The sequence below is a fragment of the Rhea americana genome, unplaced genomic scaffold (assembly GCF_003343005.1).
Source record: "Rhea americana isolate MKP2758 unplaced genomic scaffold, rheAme1 scaffold_251, whole genome shotgun sequence".
Classification (NCBI taxonomy): Eukaryota; Metazoa; Chordata; class Aves; order Rheiformes; family Rheidae; genus Rhea; species Rhea americana.
In genome coordinates this window covers 1,031,118-1,057,417 of record NW_028186370.1, presented here as the reverse complement: position 1 = coordinate 1,057,417, position 26,300 = coordinate 1,031,118, and the positions used below count along the sequence as shown (strand labels likewise).

The 26,300-nt window shown below is 42.0% G+C and overlaps 1 protein-coding gene across 2 annotated transcripts; it reads left to right on the top strand.

Moving 5' to 3' along the window:
• Positions 1–16,871: 16,871 nt before the first annotated feature.
• SNRNP48 (small nuclear ribonucleoprotein U11/U12 subunit 48) lies at positions 16,872–26,294 on the top strand. Of its 2 annotated transcripts, none has more exons than XM_085307070.1 (9): positions 16,872–17,003; positions 17,099–17,212; positions 17,557–17,617; positions 18,381–18,455; positions 21,115–21,303; positions 22,072–22,193; positions 22,649–22,764; positions 23,756–23,917; positions 24,837–26,294. In XM_085307070.1, exons 1-9 carry the CDS (start codon positions 16,968–16,970, stop codon positions 24,874–24,876), a joined length of 915 nt encoding a protein of 304 aa, XP_085163196.1. In that variant the 5' UTR covers positions 16,872–16,967; the 3' UTR covers positions 24,877–26,294. The 2 variants fall into 2 exon arrangements, with proteins under 2 accessions (XP_085163196.1, XP_085163195.1); XM_085307069.1 differs by having other exon boundaries at positions 16,876–17,003; positions 23,753–23,917.
• The last annotated feature ends 6 nt before the right edge of the window (positions 26,295–26,300 follow it).

The following is a 26,300-nucleotide window of genomic DNA, read 5'->3' as shown; positions in this document are numbered from 1 at the left end:
CCCTGTATTTTTTGGAGGACAGCTCAGGCTCAGACATCCACTGTAGGTAGGTTCCAGTAACACACAAACATATTTTCTTGGGCTTTTCTAGAAAGCAAGAACAGATGCAGTCCCAAAGTGGCTATGTTCCTGCATCTGTTACTATATTATATGACTGCAAGACTGCATCGGCAGGAAATTCTCAACCTCATAATAGATCCATTTCTGCTAGGGACCCTACAGCCCTCCTGTCTGCAAACTTTGGCTGTGTCATGTTCCTAGAAGGGCTGCTGACAGTAGATCCAGATGAGATGCATGCAGCCATACCTGTCTCTGTTCCCCCAGTTCTGCAGTAAGGAGTTTGCTTGTGGCCATTCAAGGAGACATACAGCAGACTTGAGTTTTCTCCTCTGCTGCACTTGAAGGAAAGCTGAAATACATACATAATGTAGTCTTGTGTCCCACATCTGGATGTCTGGGAAGATGAGGGCTCCAGTGAGGGTATAGGCCAGTGTTTGAAATGCAGTGTGTTCACAGTCAAAGAGGATAAAGGCAAGAATGCTGCAGTGTGCTGAGACCCATAGGTTACATCTGTGGTATTCACCAAAACAGGTCAAGTCCTGTTTTCAGAGGCTAAGAGGCATGGTACAGCTTGCATCCATAGAGATCTCCTCTCCTACCTCTGCGGTCACCTCCAGGCTGTCCACCAGGAGCAGTCCCTGCCTCACGTGGACTCCTGCACTACGCCTGGGAGTGGTGTGGCAGACTGCTAGCTGGCACTACCAAGACCTGCAGTCAGGACTGCRCCAGCAACATCATGGTACAGGCAGGACAGTGCCCAGGCTCATGTGCTGGAGCTGTTCGGTTTATTGTCATAGCTGGAGGGCCAGGGAGGCTACAAATGCACAGAGCCAGCAGTATGGGAGCAAACACAGCAGCCTGGAGCAGCCAGCAACAGAAGTCTGACCAGACTGAGCAAAGTGGGTTGATGAGGAGAATTAAATAGCTTGTTAAATAATTAACCTCCTGCTACGAAAGTGGCTTTTAATAGGAGAATGAAGAATGTCTGTCTTTTCCCTTTTTATGGGGTTTTCACGTTCTATATTCATGCTGCAGATCAGGACAGTGAAGGAAAACTTTTTAGTGCCTTCTACTATCCAGCTGCCTTCAGGAGAAATTCTGACATAAAGCAAATTGTTAATAATACTATAATAGGATCATCAGTAATAACGAGTAGACATAAGTAGGCCATTATTATCCCAGGCATAGGGCTATTATCATGTGTTGTATACAGTCACAGCTAAAAGGGGTCTCCTGTCCTAAAGGATTTACAGTCTAAGGCTCTAGTCCAGTAATTTACAATATTTGAGTGCATCTCCTCATCAGTATGCAATGCCAAGGCAGAGTGTTGCGCAGGAGCAGTCAGTTATAGGATTATGGCCTTCCTAGAGCAGAACTGAAAATTGCCTGGGAGGAGCCAGTGCTCAGTTTTGGAATTTAGCTAATACGTTTTATTGTCTTGCAGAGCCGAGACAGCTTTTGCTTCAGAAAGAGTAATGCAGTGCAGCGCTGGACAACTCCAATAATTCACTGTAATTGCCAGGTTAATATTGTTGTGATGAGTCTCTGTAAATTCCAGAAGGTCTCCTGGACATATTGTGTCTCTCCCTTAATTTGGAAACAGTTATTTACAGCCAGAAGCAGCACTGAGACTGTGGAGAAATGAACAACTCTCCTCAAGTGCCTGTAGTTTCTACCCTCTGATATAACAGACAAAAGCCCCGAAATCASTGATCTTACTGGTAGTCTAGAAAATGCCATTAGTAAATAATCGCCATCATTTAGTAATGCCAACTTTACCACAGCAGAAATGTCTAAGAGAAGTCATGAATATTTTTCATTCACAGTGGCTAACACCCATGAAGGCACAGCAGTTTGCATTTCTTTCATAGTAAATGGTAGTAAAAGGGGGACTTTGTCATGTGTGATCTTACCTTTTACTTGCTTGCTTTTAATTTTGCAGCCACAGTCCTCCTGGCTCCCACCACAATTTGACAACAGTTGAATGAGGAGGGGATGGGTGGAGTCCTTTCTGAGCTAGGTAGGATGTCTCCTTCAGGCCTCTGAGCTTCAGCCAAAAAATGTTCAACAGCAGTGTTTCTGGCTCAGCCTTGTGGTCCTCTTCCTGCAAACCAGGGCATTCCAGGGCTTTGCTGCTGTGTAAAGACTGTACAGTGAAATCCCAAATGCACTGTGACCACTTCATTGTATAATTTGGAATATAGAGAACATACGCACCACGAAACTCATCTATTTTCCAAGCTGCATAGTCACATATTCCCTTAAGTAGATCAGAATAAACTCTCTGCATTGCCATTGCTGTAGACAGCATGGGTTATGACAGCCCTTGGGAATCCCCATGTCTTACCACTCAAACATCCATACTGAATTATTTTCTTAGACTTCTAAAACAGTGCACTTGGACTTCCTTTTTTTTCCCTCAAAAACCTTGACTGGAGTAATTGGTATTTCCACTGTAATAAGCATTTGATGCATCCATCATTCCAAAACCAAAAGGAAAATCAGAATTGTGGGTTTTTCCATTAGTTTTTAATGGCCAGTACTTAAGGCTGAAGAGGAAAATAAAGTGTGGAGGGAAAATAGTCAATGTCTTCATTTGAGAGAGAATTGTTCTTTATCTATCATGTATCATATTTCCGCTGCTCTAGAGGTGAGATGTAGCAATACATTGTAGAACGCTGACTATATTTCTTTTAATGCTGGCTATCATATGACTTCATCAAAAATGAATAGCTGCCAGCTAACCTAAATTGGGGCAGTGCTTTGAGGAAAGTAATTCCCCAGCAAGTGTGGGTGTAGCCCATTGCAGGATGGCAGTTCTTCCTGTCTGTTCATCTACCAGCTACTTCAGCCTACAGTCTGCTACCTCCCTAGCTGGGAAATAACTAGCTTCAAAACAAGAGAGCAAAGTAGTCAAACATATTTTGAAATAGCAAACCCATTAAAACAATGTTATAGAAAATGCTATCATATTAGCCATCACATAAAGCTTAATAGGAAAAGAAATGTTTGCATTAACCTTCGCCTTACTTATAGGTAATAGAATCAATTATTCTATGAAAAGTTTACCTTTTAACACTAACAGTTAAATGTACATAAAGCAGTGTATGTAGCAGCTCAAAACTTATGAGTGTTTAAAAGAAAAAGAACAACAAGTTAAGAGGCTAAACAGATGAACAGTTAAATAGTCTGTCCCTTTGTAGTCTTTTCAATAAAAGTATATGTATAAAAACTCATCTCCATGTTTCCTCTGGAACTCTACTTAAGTATATAGTCTAATTTAATTTGGACAATGTGGTCATATTTGTTTCTCAGATTCTTTCTATGAATATGTATGTATGTATATGAGAATACTTTTCCCTCATGCCAGCATTTAGAAGTGATTTTTACAGCTGCATATATAGGAGATGAGATCCCAGACTCAAACTCACACTGTGCAGTAAAGGCTTATATTTTCCCCTCTGTCCACTTTGCTCCTTATCCCTAGTCCAGCCGGCTGCACACAGCAACAGCGTTGTTTGCTCATCCTTACTACAAAAGTATCTCTTTTTCAGTGTGAGACAGCTAGAGCACTGCACAGTGTGTGGCTGTGTGGGAAAAATGGACATCAACAGCACCGTAACACAATACATAATGTAGAATTGTACTCTTTTGCAAAAGTGGTAAGAACACTGACTAGTGCTAAAGTGAGCAAGTAATTAAAAAATCAAGCATGCTTTCCTTATGGACTGTTACAGCATTTGTATTGGCAGCCACACTGGGAGATAAAATTTGTCTGCACATGAAGTGATGCTCACCAGAGGAATCCCAGGAAGGGAAGCTTGACTTCTCCTCCTGGCTCTGCCACTGAGCAACATCAATGCTTTCAGCAAGCCCTTTTGTCTTTCTGGCTCCATTTTCTATTTGTCAAGTATGATTAATCGAAATCAGACTTTCTTACTTCCTAGTAAGATTAGAAGGATAAAGTCAAGCATGTCTGTAAAGGACTCAGGTGGCATGCTGTTAGGAAACTGTTTTGTTGGTTTTGTGGAAATCTCTCTTCAGCAACGTGTGGTTAGGCAGTAACATCTTTGATCTCCCTGGACACCATCAGCCAAAATCCTTCTCCATTAGGAAAACCAAGAGTATAATCCCATTAGCTAATACATATTACTGCACCTTTGCATTTGTCCTACACAGTATTTTTTGGAGGAACACAGAAACCTTTGCAACTGGGAACACACGAAAGGCCACTCGCATCAATGTCTTTGCAGAGAAGCTGCAAGGTTATCTTCCTTAATGTCTACAAATCATCACCTGTGAAATAGAGAAAGGAGCACTGACAGGGGCCTGCCATAGCAGGCTTTTACTGTCTAGAGGGTTTTGGTGAATTAACACTGTAAAAAGGTGTCGAGATGATTTAAGGTGTTAGTTTCTTTTTCCACATGATTCTTCTCTGATGCTGCTCCCAGGTTTCTCCAGGGAGCTACAAGATCTTTGGCAGTTGTGCTTTTTCTCCCTCTCAGGATTTTTCTCTTGCAGTTAGGGGATTCTCTGATCCCTTTAACGTGGGTACAGTGATGCTAGTTACCTGAATAATGCTGTCTTCTGAAGTTTAAACACATAGGTACAATGTGTTCTGACCATTGSCTAAAGCAAGGAGCTGCATGTTTAGCCAGAGTGCATGAAGCCGTTGTCCTGTCAATATGTTTTATAGTTSGTCACTACAGAGGTGACACAAACCCCAAGAGGTCATCTGCGCAAACACAGGAGCAAATGTCCTCATGCTGTCAGCTTAGTATTTAGCTAATCTGTTTTACAAGTTTGCATGACTGAAGTTTCCACACTCTCTCTGACAGCTTATTCCATACCTTTTCCATTTTTGAAGGGCAGTGCCTCCAACAGAGAGGCCCCACCAGAATGCAACMGAATAGAAGAAATACTCGTGGAATTACTTGTAAGTCTTGTTGGCTGTGCTCTTGGTTATACCTATTTCACAGCACAGTGTGTCATAGGCTCATGTTCAGTTTATGATTTTATGTAATCCCTAGAGGCTTTTCTACAACACTTCCTAGCTATTTGGTCTCAATTTGTACTCATGAAATTGATTATTCTTGCCCAAGTGTAGTGCTTTGCACTCGCCTTTGCAGAATTTCATCCTTACTTTTTGCAGTCTGTTTCTCCAATTTGTCATCTTTAAATTCAGATCCTATCCTCAGAGTTTTTGGAGGTGGGAGGTAGAGTAGAGACGTACAGAATAAAGTAACATTAACCTTATATCCTTAGAAAAGAGGTAAAAAAGGCAACATGAAAAGAATTCAAGGCTTATCATGTTGCACTGACTCTGTACTATGTTTGCTTTGAAAAGCAGTCACTCCAAAATTCATTGAAAATCTGAAAATTCAGCCTTTTGCAAAATTAAAAATAGCAAAATCCAGTTTCTGCCCCTGTGCAATCTGATACCCTCCAGAAGACCTATACAGATGTCAGAGAATGGACAGTTGGGCTGGTTGCATTCAGTACCCAAATCCAGCAAAGCATGCAAACATGCACTGTCAGCACATGTCTATTCCCATTGATTTGAAGTCACTGAAACTTTAAGTCAAAGCCTGCTTGAACCTAAATATGTATTTTGCACTTTGCTTTAATCAATCTTTAGATGATATGTAAATACTGGAATAAAAAGTTTGCTTCCACAGCTGTATTGGGTTGATGGGACCAAGAGAAGTATGTTATAAAAGTTTGTTATTGGCATTTAAACAGACAACAATCCATATTTTTAATAAAGGCACTCACAGTAAATATATAGAATAAGAAGGCTGAACTTTTTACAGGCTTGCTTTTAGTAAAAACATTATTTCATTTATAGGAAGAATTGTATTTTTGATAATGATTCCAGTATTTAGCAATGGATATTTTGGTCCATTTGTTTGGAAACCTCTAGCAGCTTAGTTTGGTTGAGCTCCTTTCCAAGAGCTTCCTTTAACTGTATGACCATCTGTTATCCATCTTGCTTTTTCTTCTTGCTTGGTTTCACACGAAGAGCCTCTTTAGTTCATTTTGCAGGAGCGCAGTCTGGAGAAAATAATACTGTAATCTTTGGCTGCTTTCCTTACTAATTAAATTGAAAACACCCTGTGATAAAAAAATGCTACTGAATTTATCAAGCTTAGTGGGAAAAGGGTGTATGGGTAGATTTTGTCAAAATCTACAAGGCTCTACAGATAAGCCGCTAAACCCAACGGAATATAGTAGTGATTATAATCCTTTAGTGCCATGCTAGGTAACTTCTAGCAAATTTAAATTAGATAGAACGGCTAAAAAGATCAAGAGAGACCCACGTTCCTTACTAGTACTTTGCTCTTTCCTGTATGTTTCTGTTTATATACACACATACGCTGCTGATCTTTATATATATATGAAAGATATCTATATAAATTTTAAATATATTTATATAATATAAAAATCTGACTTGTTTCCTTGGGAATTTTCTCCATAATTAAAAGAAAAACTCTATAGCTTCCAACTCACACAGGTCRTAAGTAAATTTGAAGAACTATAGCAGAAAAGAAGAAATACTGGAAAATTCTTAAGATCTTTTTGAAAAATGTGTCCATAGAGAAGAACTTGGAAGCCTACTTAGTTTCTGCAAAATTGTTTTCTTTTAATTTTGAACTCTGAGCAAGAGCTAGAGAATGCTAGATTGAAGAACAGTTACTAAGCAGTAGTAGTTCTGAAATGCCAAGCTGAAGGAATCTTGCCTCACTTCCATCATCATTTTTTTATAAGATACAGAGTCCTGAGAAATCCTTCGGGTTTTAACCAACTGGCATTTCAAACTGAAGAAAAAGAAAGATCAAGGAATGTCTAACAAGCTCTAATAATCTCCATGTTGTGTGAAACAGTGTTGCAACAGGATAAACCATGGGTGAGAACAGAAGCAGTCTGAATTCATTTGAGATCTTAATTTTCAAARCCAAAAAGTCCACTCGTTGTCTGCAGCAGGCAGGAGCGCATCACTGCTGTGCAGCCTGCCTGAATTTGGCACTTTGTCCTGTTTTGCTGTGGCTTCACTCTGCGTTTGGCACAAACTCCTTCAGTGGAAACCTGCTCCTCTCTCCACTCCACCACCACGTGGAGGAGGCCCACGCACCACAAGCAGAGGTGGCAGGTGGAGGGGGTGGAGGTGGGGGACAGTGGGAGCTTGCTAGAGGCTGATGGATCTCTGATGCAGAAATCGAGTAACGGGTGCTAGCAAAGTCTTGCTGAACACGTCATGTATCTGTAGGGGGTCTAGCAAGTAACATGCAACTTCACATCAAAAGACTGTAAATGCAGCGTGTTTTAGTCACCTTACAGCATGTATGTTAGGGAGGAATAATTTTTCTGCACGACCCCTTTGTCCAAGTACATTAGATGCATGCAGCAGGCAGGACTGTGAGAAGGAAGAACAAGARCCCTAAGAAAATGTAGCAGACATTTTGTTTGAAGAAAGGGAGCGCGCCGGTGTGCTGTGCGACTGCAGCAAAGCGTTGTGGGGCTTTGCTTTAGCTTTATATAGCTCCACCTGGTGTCAGGCCATAGCCATGAAAACATTTCCAGAGCTGTTCACGTTCCTTACAGGAGCCGGATACAGAGCTTCTCTCCTTTCTACTCCTCTGTGAGCTTAATGCAAACTGCTTTGCTGTGAACAGTTTCTGAAATACCTTCTCGGGTAGGGTTAATCGGCTTGCGAGGCGGGGGGAGGAAAGTGGGGGGGATAACCCTACAGGTACCCTCTCAGTAACAAGGGGAATTCTGCAGCCGGTGAAGAAAGGAGCAATCGACATTTGGCTCTTAAGCCAAATATTGTTTATTGAAGGAAATTGATGGTGGCCTCCTTGTTCATCAGTGTGCTCAGGCTGCTCAGACGTAAGCAGTATGTATTGTGTCCCTGGGTAGTCCTCTTAACGTGAGCAGCGGCAAACCCTGGGTGCAACCTGAAGCGTGCTTCTGCACCAACGGGTCGTGTGGTATAAAATAGCATTGATCCAGTTAATCAGACTTGCTTCCTACAAGCAAGTGGTGTCAGGGCTGAGATTTTTTACTGGTTATATAAGGGTTTACAACTTGCTGCATGGTTGGCCCTACATATGCGATGTTGAAGAGAGAGGAGAGGTGGGCAAGAAGCTCCTTCCGCTCTATGGCTGCTGCCTGAYTGCTTTAATCAGCAGCTCCTGGGCAAGCCAGGGAAGAGCCAGGGGAGCCCAGGTTTTGGGGATGATTCATGGGATCCTGAATCTTCAGCACTGGGTTTAGGTGTGCAAACAAAAAGCACAGCCTGGCTTACAGGATCTCGCATGATTCAATGGTACTAAGTACAGGTTGCTAGTTTCCAATACCAGGTAAGGAACTTTAATACAGCTGAGACAATGATAGTATGCCTAGCACTAGTGTGTGCTTTAAATCAGTGTTTCCACCTGCCTCTTTGGGTTTCCTATATAGCCACCTACAGCCTAGAAAAGGCAAGACTGAGTTTAAGTATTGCGACTTTGCTCAGGTGCTGCTGATATTACTAGAGACTTCCCAACCCCTACTGCGCCATGGTACATCTCCAGTCCTGTAAGAGAGGCAGATAACCTTATTACTGTACTGAGAAGGGAGTCACTAGCAGGCTTTTGAATAGAGGCACGGCTTGCAGTAGAGCAGCTCCAAAACCCTCCTGAGTCAGTCACAGTTTTTCAGAGAGACACCTCCCAACACTGTGCACTTGATTATCCTGTTTGTAATCACAGCCGTAGCCATTAATACTCTGCTTCCCGAGCCAGGAATAGACCGCAGTAATCTGGGTGCCCGGCAGCCTTACCGAGCGTTGTACAATTCACAGCCCTGCGTGTGACATCTTAAATTAGCTCATCCTCTCTGAGAATTGCTCATACAATATGTAGCAGTAGGATCTCCTGCTCACTCACTATGTTGTTCACAGTGCACGCCACACATACGTGAGGCTGAAGTACTCAGCTTGGCCCTTCAGCTACGAATCTGGCTTTTCTTATATTTGAGTTTCCAGGTTAAATAGCACAGTTTTAAAGTAGCTCTTGTAACAGCTTGTGATTGTGCATATGTATTACATGGACCCTGGATTAATTATTGACATGCTTTTCCTTTGCTGACAGTTTTTGCTTATATGATTGGAGATGTTGTCCTAAGGTATGTTTTATTAGTGTTTCTATACTGTACTCCTGCTTTGGTGGGCGAGAGATATATCTGAGATGAGGTGAGGCACTTAACTGTGGGGCATTTCACTGCAGAGTGTATTTGATGGCCAAAAAGAGCAGTAGACCTGAGATTCTGCCTGAATATCTGAGAAGTGGAGTAAACAACCATTAAGAGAAAATAGCTTTATTCTTCATGCTGCAGCTTTAACACACTTGCATGGAAGCGCACGCCAGAGTACTGTCCAAGGGGGCTGGAAGGGAAGATGGTACCAACATAATCAGTGAAGTGGGTGAGGATGCTTGCTTTTTCTTCCTACTACAGTTAGGCCACTGTTTCCTGTGCAATCTGTGACTTGGTGTAGGAGAAAAAATGTCTGTTAGGGAATATGCAACAGTATGGCAGCATGAGGTATAGAAATAATGATGGGCTGAACAAAATGCGCTGTTTTGCTTGGCTTGGGAACATTTTTTGTTTGAATGTAATGTATTTACATCTCAGTGGATCAATTTCTAATTTTCAGTGAAGATTTTGAATACCAGTGAAGAGAATAAGAAAGAGCTGGGAACATGCAGCTGCTGACATGAGTGATGCATGTGAGTGCATGTGAGTGATGCTGCTGCATGTGAGTGGTGAGCTCAGTTCTTTAACTGCAGACTGACTCCCATGCGTATGTCAAGAGAAATTGGTCAGGACATAGAATCTGGAACTGTAATTCACACATGCACAAATGCCCATGGCTTGTTTCTGACCACAAGCAAATAGGAGTAGAGTTTTATATCTCAGCTGAGAGGTTGTTCTTCCAAATGTGATGCAGCTGGCGGATCCTGCACTGTTGTTTCTGTGCTGAGTCTGATGAAATTCCATCACTGATGAGCTCAGCAAATATAGTGATTTGAATTATGGGACATTGGGAGAGCTAAAGCCAATTGTGTTTCCCCACTGGCAACTATTTAGAAGGACCTCTGTTCTCTCTTGTGCTTGCTTTCTCCTTCACTGCCCCATATGCCTGGAAAATTTGAGATGGTGTGACCATCTGAGCATATGCCAGTCTCTTCAAAGGGCATCTGTAATTCACTGTGCTAATCCTCCTGCAAGAGGAAGGCTGCTTATAGGCAGCACTTGCAAATCCCCACCCATAATATAAAGCTTCTTATAAAACCTGGCCTGTCATTGTGTCTGCTGACTCTTGTTTCCAAAGGAATTGTTGTGGGTGACTGAGTTTCTCCTTCCTGAGGACTTCCTTTGAAATGTTGCTTCAGCTTAAAATAATATCACTTGGTTCACACATCCTTATGAAAAGAAATGGCAACACCTAGAGACAGCTATCATTATTCACTGCACTAATAGTGCTGAGGATAACAGGCCACATTTTCAAAACGACCTCTAAAGCCATACAAGTCTGCAGATCTGACAAAATGTCCAGACATGTCCAGACATGACCTTTGACTTATTGTTGGCTCCATGCAGGTAGGAATTGCCTGGAGACTGTGGCATACACATGGTCCCCAAGTTAGGCACCTAGGTTCCTTGCATCCCCACAGAGCAAGGCATACTGAGGATATGCAGATGTGAGGGGGACTTTCGCACTAGCTGAAATGGCCAGCTGACACACGATTTCTGCGCTGCTCCAGAGCTTTTGCAGTGTTGTAAGGGCTGTGAGTGTGCTCACATCTGTGCTGTTTCAACTCCCTGTTGCCTTGCCCTGGAGTGGCAGTTCATTTGCCGGAGTATGGAAGGGCTCCAGCTGGATGTAGTGCAATAATCTGAACCTGGCTTACCCTCCTGAATGAGGTGCTTCAGAGGTTACAGGCAGAGTGATGGTGTCCCTCCCTAGAAAGCACTTTTGTGTGTCCATTACCAAAGGGTTATGTGGTTAGCAAGGACTCTACACACCCTAGTTGATTTTTGGCAGCTGATCAGCTGGGCAAGTTCCCCATGTTGGGAAATAAAATCCTATTAACGTACATCAGGCACAGACATCAGTGACCCAAGAACAAAGGCCTGGCATGAAGCTGTGACAGCAGCACACGTAGCAATGTTACTCTGTTGCTGAACTCTTAGATATATTCACATAGGGAAGAAAATACACTGAACTCTTCATCTGGGTAACATCTTTCAGTCAGATGATAAATTTAAAAATATTTAATTCATTAGCTGTTGCTCTTGGGTGGGGAGCTGCTACTTGTAGGGAAAATGAATCTAAGAGGCAGTAAAGCATACTTTTTCAGGATATTTCAGCATATTATTAGTGCTTCTGCTGTCCTCTGCCCCACCCGACACCAATGCCCTGAGATTTGTACATGTTGAGSACCCACCATTCCCACAGGAATAACACTATTAAGACAATACCTCTGATGAATACAGTCAGTACCTTAGTCTAAAATCATGATTTATGACATTGACACTAAAGGCTCCACTGTAGCCTTTCTCACAACTCCCCCAAACCCATTATACCCACCCTAATGCTGATGCTTTTAGAGCTGTGTGTAATCCCGAGTAGCTGCAGGTACTGCCAGAAGAAATGTTCCTCTTGCACTCCTCGCTGCATATTTATACTGGATTATGCATAGCGTCAGGTGGCCTCTTCATTTGAGCCAGCTGACATATCCTGTGGGATGGCTTAACAGCTCCAATGCGCACAGTGCAGCAGCTCCAATGTGGCATGGTGCTTGGCACGCAAGGACTCTTTCACACTCAGCCCACACTCAGTAGTGGGGAGCAATCAACATGAACTMTGGCAGAGCCCTTGCCTCTGGCTAGGATACAGTACAAAGCCTCACTGCAAACACCAAGCTGGAAAATTTCCCCAAGAAGACTTATAGAAGGAAACTGCAAGCAGTAAATCGTTGAGCTCTTGATTTCTGTGGAAGCAGAAATCAACTGGATGTCAACTGTGTGATTTTAAAAGAAAACTGCACACTCTTCTGTCCTCCCTAGACAGGAGCACAGGCAGCCCAGTGTTAGAGACGTATCCACACCTCAAGTGCACAGGGCATTGGCACAGCTGAACAGGAGGCAGAGGCTGAGTCACTGGCTAGAAGCTGCCAGTTTCCACAGTTAATGAATTTCAGTCACATTTTGGTTTAGTTTGTTTCTGTTTCAGCAGTAATTATGACAAAAAATGTGAAACTGGCTCTCTCTTGCATATTATCATTAATCACAATGAGTATTAAATAAATGAGTGTGCTGAGACTGCTAGGCCATGGTCTGCCAGGCCATTAGCAATCCAAGAGGAAAAGACAGGTGAGGAATCTCAGCTCTGAGCAGCCAACAGGGATTGGTTGTAAAAGCTGCTGGAAAGCTCTGAACAGCGAAAGAATAGAGGGAGCAGACAAAGGATCAAAGATTGTGGTAAAGCAACTGTGAAGGCACTAGGGCTCAAGCAGAAAAATCCATGCAAATTCAAAAATACACATATTAAAGCTTCATTTTTTTTAAGAGGACACTGGATTTATTTCTGACTGTTTAGGTRAACTTCCAGCTCTACCCAGTGAGACTGTTTTCTATCAGTATTCCTGCAGTGATACTTCTTGTCACTGTGTCTAAACACAGCCCATTATATAGGCTCCGTACAACTCTGACATGGGGCAACACCAAGAGATCAATTTATTTTTAAAGGTATTGATCTGATAAACTAGTATGATCACACCTCTGCAAGACATCACACAGCGACATAGAAAGAGCATGCTAAAGAATCAGTAAGGCATTAACAGAGATTCTGGACTGTGAATCAATTCAGAAGTGTCCAGTGCAGTGCAGTTTGTAGATATGCCTTGGGCCATAATTGTAAACTGGACTAAGCTAGAAAACAATAAGATTAAGATGCAGGAGCCAAAGGCCTGCAGCAGGCTCTGAGTGGTATGAGGCTAAATGAACAAACCAGCTGAATTCCCTAAGCAGAGGAAAAGGGGAGGTCTTAGAGCAATCTTTGACTTCTGTGGTTACCATTAGCACCTGTACTGCTCCACAGCCAGAACTTTGGGACGACCTGGAAGGGGAGGAAACTAGAATTCAGAAAGTAAATGATGAAAATTGTGCTCTGGTAAAGGCTCTGACTATGCAAATTTTTAAAATCTGCCCATGCCACAAAGAATGTTTCTGTAATTTGATTCATGTGTGCTAGAGAAATTCATCTCATGTCTCTAAAGATAACATAGCTGATTCAGCTGAATCTGTGCTACAGATTTTGAGWGTGGAGTCTTAGTTGAAGTCTTAAGATAGCAGGGAGTAATAGCAGCAATGACAAAACTGGAATTGAATTGCCTTTGTGCTTTATCTTTACAAAATCTCTGTCTAGTTCAGTAGCTTTAACTGAGTGAAGCCTATGCTATCAGCCTAGTTATCGTGTGTCTTCACCTGGAGAAAATGAATTTGACATGTGGACTCTACGGACAAGGGAGAAGAGCCAGTATCACTATACAGGCAAAGTAGCAGAGCTGCTCTGAGATGAGTACACTCAATCTTATCACTAAGGTGCCATGTCCTCCAGCCGCCCTAGTCAATTGTTCCCATTTCTGTAGTGCAACATGTGAGCTCACTGGGTGTTAACCAAGTCAGGATGATTTAAGCCCATCTAGGGATGCGGTGCTTTTTTGCCCTGTGTGCACCCCAGTGGAATAATCCCCTGCTTCAGGACAAAGTTGGTTATCTGCCAGGCAAAGCTTCCTACTCCATGCCTTCTGCCAGACTGGACTCTGAGAACTGAGTTGCAACCTTGCAGAATATTTTGGGGTGGGGTCCTGAAGAAATCTACTGTAGTTGCACGTCAAAAGCTGTCTTTTTGAGTTGCCAAGTCTGCATGGCTTTGAAGTAGGTCGTTTCCATTTTGGGCAGTACCAAGAAATTTCTTTTTGTCCTTTCGTTTTCCTCCACTGCCTTGCCCTTTCTCTGTCCAGAAATGGGCACGTCCAACATGGTGAGGCGTGAGAGAATAATTATAAAGTTATAATGTTAATATACTTTCCCTTTAGAAAAAAAAATAAGTAAATATGCTTCTAAATCAAAATTTAAGTGGTTGCAGAAAGCCTGCAAGATTATCAGCAAAAGACAAAAATTCGAAACCATGGATGCTGGATGCTCTTCCCTGCCTATAGTGTACATATGATCTATGCTGGGAAGGGTTGTGCTGCCCAGAATGAGCCTCCCACTCCAAAATAAGAATCCTGGTGCATAACCAGCAATATTCAACTTGTAAAAGCAGTGTGATTTCAGCCTGGCACTCTGGGTGGGCACTGAGCAGCTTTGTTGGGTCAGGATCACTGACCGCCTTACGGTGTGGTTCCAAACTTTGTAGCATCAGATGTGAAAACAGCTAAATTATCTAGCAGTGTAATTTTGACCTGGAGGAGGCCTAAACACAAGATTGTACATTTACTGAATTCCCTGGGAGTGCTGCAGTTTGAGGTTGTTTAGCACTCCTTCTGGCAATACCCTTCAGTTTTGGATTGTCCTGTTGCATTGCTTGGAGATGGGAGATTTGTAGCTGGTTCCCACCGAGACATTCCCTCCTTCTCTGGAGATCAGTATTGGCCAGAAAAAGCTCCTAGGAAAGCACAACAATACCAACATATTCAGCACTGCAAAGGGACTGGGCATATTCACTCTCCCCTTCTGGAAAGCTGCAAGCTAGCAGCAGCTCTGCAAAGCAGAAATGCAGCTGCAGTTTTCTCTTTCCCTTCTCAGAAGGGCCCACAGAGAGTGAAATGTGTTAAAGCTGACAGTACATTATTAAGCATGCTGTTTGATGACTAAGTCATGAAGTTGCTGGCCTGCAACCAGCATGGTGCTATGGTGCAGGTATTTGGTTTATTGCAAACTTGAGAGAATCAACTAGGAAAGATGATGCTATTGAAAATCGGTACTAAGTTCACCCTTTAATTGATGGGAAAACAACCCAAGTCTGCCACTGCCTGTAAGGAAATGAATTTTTGTAAGCTAACAGCCTTTTTCTGCTGCCAGTCAGTTTACTCCTGGGAAGTTTGCAGCTGGAATAGATGGTGGTAAAGTGGCTCATGGGAGAGTCTTACCTTCTTGTGCCCGCAAGTAACAAATGCAGCAACAGCCATAGCAGACTTTCACAGCTGCCTTGGGGTCATCACTAGGATGCATCATGGTTGTGGCCACCTTTCAAGGCATCTATGAATCTAAGATCTTGTCATCCGGCCCTTAAGAGTCCTATCTTGTCGTGCTGTGGTCTCCCCTCCCAGTGTGTTGTCATCATTTCAGTTGTCAAAGAGGTGAAGAACTCTTGAGGGACAGCTTGTGGTGCTGCTGCGGAAGATCCCTGTCACAGCTGCATTCTGACTTGGGATATAATGGAGTTGCTTCATAGTATCTTGCATATTGGAAGGCCTTGGTTCATCTATTGCTTCTTTGATTTTCTTGCAAACTGATTTCAGAAGCTTTATCTTGGCCCTGTGCTGTTGCAGGCCCTGCTGAGGTCTGTGCTAATTAAAGCAGTTATGTGTCAGTTCTTAGTGCCCCGAAGAGGGCCTCTACTCCTACCCTGGGGCCTGAGTACCTTCAGTACCTCTGTCTGGGTCACAGACAAGGAGCTAAACTCTGCTGAACACCAGGTCTCTGCATGATGGCCCTGTTTTGATTAGTCAAGGCACAACTGTGCTGCTAAAGTTGAAATGTTAACTGGATGCTGAGATGATCAGATGYCTTAGCACTAGCTGCCTTATGATTGCATTTATGATATCGCAGGACTGTGACTTGGCTCTTCCTCCCCTACAAAAGCAAAGCAAAGCAATATTCTTGTATTGTTACATGAACCAAGGAATGTATGTTTTTTGGGGGGAAAAAAAAAGGAGACCTAGAAATCATTTTGAACCATTCAAAATGTTCTAGTTTAGTAGAGCAAAATGTTCTGATTTTGATTTTAAATTATCAGTTTAGTTTACAAGTTAAAAAAAAACTTACCAAACTACTGTTAAAAAAAAAATGGGGCGTTGTGTCGAACTCGACTTTTAGTAGTTTTGAACAAAAAGCATTTTCTAGCAGAGAGAATCAGCAGTTATGAAAAAGGCACTGAGGWCAGCTAGCACACGCTAGTACAGCATGGAGGAAGCTGCAAGGGCAGCTRGGGGTTTTTAGACTATATGTGCACTATAACGTGCAACCCTTGAACTGTATGTGCACCATAACGTGTGACCCTTCAACCATATGTGCACTATAACGTGGGACGTCAACGACCCTCGGGTAAGCGCAGCGGGGGAGTGGCATACAACCGTTACGGCTTCCCGCCGCTAGATAGTGCCCGCTCCCCCCTCACGGCTCTATGGCTCTGCGCCGCTGCGGGCGCTCTTGCCACGCTTCCGCTCTGTGTTTCGCGGGGCTTCTTTGCGCTTCTGGCGGCTGCCCTCGCGGCTGCCTGTCTCAAAGTGACCGTTAGCGCGCAGATGCTGCACTCTGGGTGCCGTCTGTCAGCTTCGGCGCTTCTTTACGTTTAGTCCGTCCTCCGCGGGGGGCTCCTCTCCCTTAACAGAGGGAGCACCGCGGAGGTCCGGAGCTCGCAGGCAGCGCGCCCCTCCTGACAGAAAATGGCCGCCGCGCTGCGTTGCGCGGAGCGAGGCCGGGGCCGGGGCCGGGGCCGGGGCCAGAGCCAGATCGCCGCTGCGGCAAGATGGCCGCCCTATCTGCGTAAGCCAGAGTGCCCTGAGTAAACATGACCCTGGCGCCTTCTTCCGCTTCCGGGGGCTGCTGCGGCTGTCTCGCCCTCAGCGGCAATGGCGGCTCCCTGCGCGCTGTGGTTCGGGGACCAGGTAGCGCCTGGCCGGAGCGGTTGGGTGGCCCGCGGGGAAGGGGGACAGGGTATGGGGGGAGGGCGGCGGCAGCACTGACCTGTGGCCTGCTGCAGGCGGAGCGGGTGGCCTGCCCCTACGACGCCCACCACCTTGTGCCGCCGTCGTCGCTGCAGAGGCACGCGGCGTCCTGCCGGCTCCGCAGGATGGGCTACTCCAAGGAGGAGGAGGTGGGTGCCGCGCCGGGCCGCCGCCCGCCTGCGGGCGCTGCTTGCTGGCGGCTTGGAGATGGTGTGTGTGGAGGGGGAATGTCGTAACTGGTATTTTTCTTTGGGGATTTTTCGCCTTTTCTGCTGAAATGAGCCAGTTGGAGGGTGAATCCCCACGCTGAGCTCTTTCGAGAATGGTCCGGTTGTCTGAGCGGTTCCCGGTGCTTGGGGGGCTCGGCGAGAAGGAGAAGCCGCTTCCTCGTAATCCCCCCGGGACAGGCATTCCCGCACAGGGGGCTGCAGAGGCCTGCGGCGGTTGCTGTCACTTGTGTGGTGGTGTTCTGCCTGAATGACTTGTCTTGCAGGATAAAATGTATGACTCCAGCTTTTTCTATGAGAAGCTGAAGATACCCACTGTCACCATGGGTAAGTGTGCAGCTGGCTGAGGGAACCCTGGGCCTTTGCGTGAAGACTCGGTCCTTGTAGCTGCAGGATAGGGGCAGATGACCACCGGGGACACTCCCAGGGTGGCAGAATCCAGCTCTTCGCAATAGCACATTGTAATGCCATTTGTAGCTTCCTAAGATGTACTAGAGAAATTGAGTATTTACATCACTTAAATCTGTTTTGTCTTGTTGTGATACTTTACCTTACTTTACAGATACCACAATTCTGTCACTGTGTAATTCTGCTCTGTAGAACAATTGACCTTTTTCATCTTCAAATCCAAGGAGGATTTTTTTTTCTTATGTTGATGTAAGGAGTACATAGCAAGAACCTATACAAGTGCAGAAAGTGTGTTTGTATTAAAATACATTCTTAGAAGGCAGAAAAGCTGTCTTTAAAGTTTAGGGGTGTAGTAATGGTGTAGAACAAAGTTGCTGTACATACATATATATATATATATATATATATACATATATGCACACACCAGATACACATAGATATACATATATTCTTTTTTTTTTCATATCTGTGTAACCCAGAAATCCTTCTTTTTTGTCACTTCAATTAAAAAGTGGAATAAATTTAAATAGCATTTTAGTTCATACTCTGGCTATGGACAAATAAACTGCTAATGTTCAGTAAAATACCATAAGTCTCATAATAGAGGTTGTAGAATAAAGACTATTCCATACTGCATTCTTGATGTAAAAGTTCTGTGATATTTTATTTTCTCTTTCTGCAGATAAAGATCTACTGTTTCACATTGTTCAGCAAGCTAGAGCTGAAAGTGCAAAAGAAGGTGTAGGCTACAGCCAAGGTAACTAGAACATAGATATGAAGAGAGCTCATCTGTAGAGAGCTGCTCTTACCTCTTCCCCCTGCCAGCTTCATTGATTTAATTTGTGAATTGCTGTTAGGATTCTTTCTTTATTTATTTATTTTAATATTCCTTCCCTTGTATATTTTGGAGCATAATTACCTTCTCTACTCAGGGCAGCCAAATGACGGAATGTGAGTCTTTAGTGCCCAAACCCATAGTTCTCATCAGGACTGGAAAATCATCACTGCAAAATTCAGGAAAATTTCTAGAGCATTCATTGCTCACTTCCCATCCCTCTGCCTACAATTATCTTCTTGCCTGCATTTCCTGGAATTATCCTCTGCCCTTTGGGGCCCAGTTGCTTCCCAGGCTGGCTCCAATCTTGTTCTTCATGGAATGGCTGGGGAGCAAAGGAGGGACTGTGTGTTTTATTTGGTTTAAAGATTCATTGTTAGCCATGAGCTATATGTGCTTTCCACCTCTCCTCAGATCAGAAACAAAAAAAAGTGTACTTTTATTATGTGGAATTATTTCAAGACCCTGCTAAGAAGTGGTGTAATAAATATGCTGCTACCTCAGCAAATTTGATGCTGTCCTTTCCTGCTCTCATCAAATAGTTTCTCTGTCTCATTTTTCAGTGAGTTTTGTGACCAGTCTAGGGTATAGGTGAAAACTAATTTAGGCTTCTCTTTGGGAGCTGAGACCGAGATAGAGCAGAAAAGTGTGGCTACTTACAAAAACCACTGTAGTGCTGCAACATATGCTTTAGAAATTAGTGCAACGCCTGAAAGATACAGTATTTACTGTCTGTGCAGTATTTACTGTCTGTGCAGGAGGAAAAGTGCATTTGTTCCGCTTTTCTGACTTTACTGTCAAATACAGTAGCACCATTTCAGGCATAGATTTTTCATATTGTCTTTGTTTTCTCAGCTTAGCAAAAGGAATTTTAACAGTCAGTTGCTTGGGAAGAAGTTTTGTTTGCTTGGCACCATATTTGGGGCATATCGGGTGTATTTTCACTAGAGAGTGGTGGTAATTTAGCAATTTGATGCAAGTACATTCAAGTAGAGAGGAAACAGATAAACCTTATACCAAGTGGTGAATTGCAAAGATATATCTCTGAGCCACTAGATGCCAGTGTTTGCTATCCGGTTTTTGTTGCAATCTTGCATTTATTTGAAGAGAGTGCTGGTGCGATATTGAATGTTTTCTTGACTTACATTAAGATTTACTGACTTGGAATTATTTGCTTAATTTAAAGTCTTCRACAATAAAGGGACAAATAGAAAGCATTATTCATTGAATATTTCCTTTTGACTAACTGTATCAAAGGAAGGTTTTTAAATTTCTTTTAAAAAAGCTTCTAACCATATTTAAAATAACTATATAATGGGAAAGGAAGACTGATCTTGATAACAAGCTGTGGGAGTCTTGTAAAATCACAAGCATATAGCTATTAGGGCACTTTTATGGACTTCCGTGACCCTGGAAGAACAGTGGATTCTAAAAATAAAATGCCAGTATTTGTATATTTGTATTTAGTCATTTAACATGAAAGTGGAAAGTCCCTCCCCCTGTTTTGTGACTTTAGTTTGTTTCAAGCATGATATGAAAGATTGTCCAGCTTCCAGTTAAGTCCTTCTTTACATAATCTAGAGAAGCAGTTGCTTTGCTATTGTGAAGATAAGTGTTGGCTCTTCTTTCTTCTTGAAAATGTATGGGTCTGTGTGGGATTGCCTTATGGTTTGTTGTGCCTTACAGGGACAAGGCTTGATTGTAGGGAGCAGGATTATGAGGGTCAGGTCAATGGTTACTAGGAATTTGAATGTTCTCAAGTAAAACACTTTTCTGCAGGCAATATCGTAGAATGCTGTATCCTGCGTTTTCAGGGAAGTCACTTTGCTGCTGGTACAATGGATTGAGAGTGGATTTACTGCTTGTTCTGGAGGATGTATGTTTTAACCAGGGAATAGGAAGACAAAGTACCAGACTAATCTTAATTCAGGGAAAGAAGAGTTAGCAGGCAGTGAGGTTGTTTTGATCTTGGAAATACTTTTGTAGCCTTTTTAGCTATAACTGTCTATGATAGTCTGTTTTAAAAACTCTGAAGAGAAAATGGCAATGTGACTGATTTGCGTGAGCAACATTCAGTTATGTAGTCTCCTAGACACTTTGGCTCTTGTTGACAGAACAACAAATAATTTGCAGCTAGTACTTCACAGAAAATTTTAGGAGTAAGATTCACTCTTAAGTTAGAGCTGCTTAGACTGGAAATTCATCTTTCTTGTTTTAGCTTGTAAGCTAAAAGCTGAGGTTGGGACAATATACAGAGCTTAACTGGAAACATTTTAGGGGAACTTACATTTTTTAATCTGACCTAATGTGTTCTCTTYGAAACATATGAAAACTCGTAACTACAGTATAAACGATGGAGGGAGGTTATAGAATCTCTGTGGTTTGGCGGGACTGGGGTTTCTGTTTTCTTTAAGCAATTTTTATCCTTTCAAATTAAGAAAAATGGAACTCCATACAGTTTTACATAGAGAGGATGAAAACAACATGAGTGTTGCCTGCATCGTTTGCTTGCTGAGTTTCCCAGTGTTTTTCTATATTGTCTTTCTGTCCTATTAAAAACAATTCTCTGGTCAACTTTCAGGATCTTACTCATCATTGCCTGTGGAAGTTCCTCAAAATCACAAGCGTTTCACCTGTGACCTGACCCAAGCTGATCGCCTTGCTCTTTATGATTATGTTGTTGATGAAACAAAGAAACAGAGGTCTCGGTCCCAAATCACAGAAAATGACAGTGATCTCTTTGTGGATTTAGCAGCAAAGATCACTCAAGGTTTGAAAAACAGCCTATTGTTGAGTTTGTTGCTCAGAACTTTCACTGTATGAAGCCTCAATGCTCTTTTTTTTCAGCACATATATTGTATGCATCTCGGTGGAAGGGAGGCACTTTTGTCTTTGCCGTAACTGACTTCAGGTTACTTAATATTAACAACTTACTGTGAAGCTGAAGGAACAGTATTTGCTGCAAGAGACGATGAAATTAAAGACATTTAAGAGTAAAAGCCTAACGAGAGGTTGGCAGTCATCTGGTAGAGTTCTAGAGCAATATATAAATGGTATGTCAGACCAGGCTTCTTAGCACTACTGAGTCATGCCAGTTTGTATTTGTATCAGCTGAAACGTGTGTGTTACTCTTGGGCCCTGCTATGCCTAGGAGGTAGAATAGTGTTTGCCACCTACACATATAAATGCTTTACAAAATTTGTTTTTCTCAGTCTTTGTCCTGTAATAATACTGGCTTTGAAAAGATGGTCTGTATTTTGGATACATTGATTTGGATCACTGTTAGAAGACTGAGATCACCTAATAACTTTTGCATGGTAGATTTTCTAGTCTTGTGTAAACATCTAGCAAGACAGTTGGAGAGGACGCATGTGCTAAACCTTGTTTCATGATAGTTTCTGTAGAAACTACTGGAGAAACTTCTGTTCAAAAGTGACACAACACTTTGTGTTTCAGACTATTAAGCAGCAGAATTATGTACCTACAGGTGCTGATGTCCTGCTCTTGACCATTTGCTGTACTTCTAATTTTTTGTTAGATGATAGTCAAAAAGGTCCAAAGTCACATCTTGAGATTCTGGCTGAAATGCGAGACTACAAAAGGCGACGACAGTCATACAGGGCTAAGAATGTTCATATAACAAAGAAGTCTTACACTGAGGTGAGCATCTAAAGAGGAAGCTATGATGAGGCTTTTTGCACACAAGTATTTATTTTATCTTAGCATAAACAATAATATGCCTGTTCAGTCAAGGAAAATGTCTCTCTTGTGCTTGCATCCTCCCTTATTAGAGTTGCAAACCACAGAGAAATTTTTTTAGTCAAATCAAAAAAATGTTTGTTGCAGCAAGTTGCAAATAACAGCAGCATTTCTGTCAAGATTGAGTTCTATGGAATTTGTGTGAAATTGCCAACAAAATACAGTTACTGTCTGTTATAAAATGATGCTATTAAAGTTATGCTGGATTTTTATTTCTGAAAAAAACAACTATCCATTTAAACATATGTACAGCTTTTTCAAGCAGTATAACCTCCCATCTAGTTGCTACTTCAAGCCACTACCATGACATGCTACTTTTTTTTTTTTTTAATGCATCCTTTTTTCATAATCTTTAGGTGATTCGGGATGTGATTGGTGTGCATATGGAAGAACTCAGCAATCACTGGCAGGAGGAGAATAGGTTGGATAATGCAGAAATATGTGAAGGCGGGAAGTCAAAATCTTCGGGAAGGTATGCCACAGTTAGCAAATTCCTAATGAACGCTAAAATGCTTTCTGTGGGATCATCAGCACTCTGAGAGCCTGTAATGCTAGCTTATTATCTCTTCATAATAACACATACAAACCTTGTGTGACACGCACAAACAGTTTATCTTATACTAGTTCTATTAAGCTCCTGCTCGAGAAGCTCTGTCTCCGTGAAGAATGGGGAGAAAGTGAATTGTCAACTTCCTTTCATGGGTAAAGAGCTGAGTTTTAAGTGATCCATGTGAACAGATAGTTTTGCTAGAGCTGGGGAATTAATATTGCTCCCCTGTGTGCAAATGTCCATCTGTATGATAGCTAGGGATGGAAAAACACCTGGAAACACATGTGCACAATTTCTTCCCCTCTTCACCAAACTGCAGGAAATGGTTTGCTAACACAATAGTGTTTTACACATGCATATTTTGTCTGTTAAGCAACACTACACACTCTACCATGCATTTGCCATGGTTCCATTTTTATTACCTGCTAAAAGTCTATTTTGTTGCATTTCTTGAAGAGTGCTTTGAGATGAAAATACTGTTGAAGTAGTTTCTGTAAGTGTTCGTTTTTAGCATTAAAATAAAGGTAAATGAAATAGAAGATCAGTTGGGTTCTCCAACTGCAGGTAGTAGCTTAAGGCAGGCAGTTACAGAGTGAAGGATTTAGAGCTAGACTCTGAACTTCTACAGTCTCCTGTTTCATAAGCAGAGGTGCCTCTCAAGGCTGTTCTAATACTATGGTTGTATAGAATAACAACTGTATGAAAACGTGCATGTAGGAACATGGACTCGGGCTCTTCTTTTGGGAAGCATTTATTGTATTTTGGGGGGAGATCCCCAGACTTTATAATAGAGATTCCCTCCCTCTTATTACCATTATTAGGTCATTATATTACAAAAAAATGTTACTGAAAACAATAGTGATGGTAAAACTTTTTTATTGAATAAAACCAGTAACCTTCTGTTTTTCAGAAGGGAAGACAGGCGGTCAGCTTCTGTGGATTCACGGCAGTCTGGTGGAAGCTGTAAGGATACTGATCGCACAAGACATAGGAGAGAGACCAGCAGGAGTCCAAGCAAACGAAAAAAGAGTCGTGAAAGAGGCAAAGACAGAGATTCTCGGAGAAAAAGAGAAAGGTGAGCCTAGATAGTATCAAATGACTTCTGCTTCTGAATCGGGTAGCAGTACCGATACGCCCATAAGAATTTAGTGCAAAGAATTATAATATTCAGTCCAAATAAAAAGCTAGGATAATCTCATATAGTTATACCAAGCCAGTGGCATGAGGTTAGTAACACTAATAAAACAATTTTCTGTGATATAAAGAGTGATCCAAATTTTAGCATTTACTCTCATCTGAAAGATGATACTTTTAACAGCATGCTGCAGGATTAGTTCTATGCTGTGTCAGGGTATTTTTTTTTCTTAATTGGACCATCTGTCCCCATGGTAGTACTGATTATGACATGTGCTTGTCAAGTCTAATGCAGACTTCTGTCAGGATTTGCACTGAGGCTTAACAGATTGGACTATTTGTTTCACTAATGTGTATATACACTCCCTTGACTAGCTTTTCCAAATTGTTCTGAAGCATCCAGTGCTGTTGCTTTTTTTGTAGTTTTGGTCATGCTTTTAGGTAGAAGCAAACACATATAGGCCAGATCCTATAATGCTGTCAACAAAAGCACTCTTGCTTACCTACAAGACTATAGGTCCACAGGACTTGTGCTTGAACAAAGACTGTGATGCTGGAAGGAAGTGCATTGTCCCTAACATCTATGGAAGAAATGTTGAATGATATGCATGGCTAGGAACAACTACTTGTCTCAAAACTGGTTTCAATACATAGTTTAGAATGTACTGCAGCACTAACTGCCATTGTGGAATTGCGTGATATGGCATTGAAAGAGCATGAGAAATCCTCTTCTAAGTTGGGGAAAAAAAAGTAAACTGTTAACAAAAGCTTTCCAGTTTCTGAAACTGAATGTTTTCTCATTGTTCAGATTCTGCCAGTGTAAGCCTAACAGGACACATGATGATTGTTTCTTGTTTCAGGGAAGAAGACAAGCATCACAGCCATAAAAGAAGAAAGTAGAAGCAAGAACATGACAGTGGTGTTTGTCAGCTGTTTAAAAAAACTACTTCCACGGGAAGTGTTATTACTACTGTGTGTGTGCCAAGGACACACAATACTGGGATTGCCTAACAAACAGCTGCGCTTGGATACAAAATGAAAGTCTCAGGTCTTGCCAGGATGCAAGGTGTAGATATCAGCAAGTGTGCAATACTAATGCATCTAAATAATGTTAGCTAGCTGTCTCTTGTCCATTTGAGTGTAGGCTGACAGCAGAAACTGAGAGAAACTGTATTACTTTGCTTTCCTGGCCTATAAATAACATATCCAAAAGGTGGATCTGAAGCAGGGCAGTACACATGTTCACAGACTAGGCTCAATTACAATTAAAAAGCATGGAAACAACTCCCCTCCCACCTGACCTTTGTCACCTCTGGGAATAGTGTTTCAGAAGGACTGAAAGCAGAGCTGTTTATGGCATATGCCAGAGGGTATAATGCAGATTTCACAGTTCTCTAGCAACCTAAGTATCTTCAACTGCAGTTGTTGCTTTTAGTAGTTGAAAAATGACAAAAAGACAATTGGGGAAAGTAATTGCTTCTATGCTCATGTCTAAAGAAACTTAAGACCAATGTAATGCGGCAAAGATTTTATGAATAAGCTAACTGCTCATCATAAAGCTCTCCAAAGAAACTAGCTGGAAGGTACCAGGTTGGCTTTTTAAACACTGGGAATATATCAATTTCCTTCCAGAAGTAACTAGAAAAAGCTTCCTGCAGACTAACATCTAAGTATTAGATGTTTAGAACAGTTAAGATCTAGAAGACATACCTTTCCTTATCAGAAAACAAGACATACTATTTTAAAATTAGTCATTAATTAGAAAGTCCATCTAAGAATGTAAAAAGATACCTTTTAAGTTCTCAAAGGGTCCTAATGATGAGGAAAAATAGGTGGTAGAGATGCAGTCCTTCATATAGTTGTTTTTTTCATCACCTCAGCCACAGGGTTCATGTTGAGTAGTGCTTGATAAAACTGCTTGTTTTATAGAGCTTATTCATGTAGACTCAGTGGTCAAAAGACACACTCTATTTGTGCAAGAGTCAAAAGTCAGAGCTATGCAGAAGCATAATGAGAAATGCACTCAGTGTAACAGTCCAGACTTTTCTAAGTAAAATTTATTTTATTTTCCTAAAATTAAAATATAGTTAGAAAGATCCCTAGTAAAATACATTTTACTCAGTATAAACAAATGAGTGAAAACTCCCAAAGTGTGGACAGATTGGAGAACTGTATAACCATGCATTCAACTAACATCCAGTAAAACAATTTCAGGAGTAGGATCAAGGAAGAAAAGAGAGTGCCAGAGAAGAGGATGATTTCCTTTTGTCATTTGTAAGTTGTTTTTTTGTTTGAATAAAAATAATTTCACATATTTATTCCAT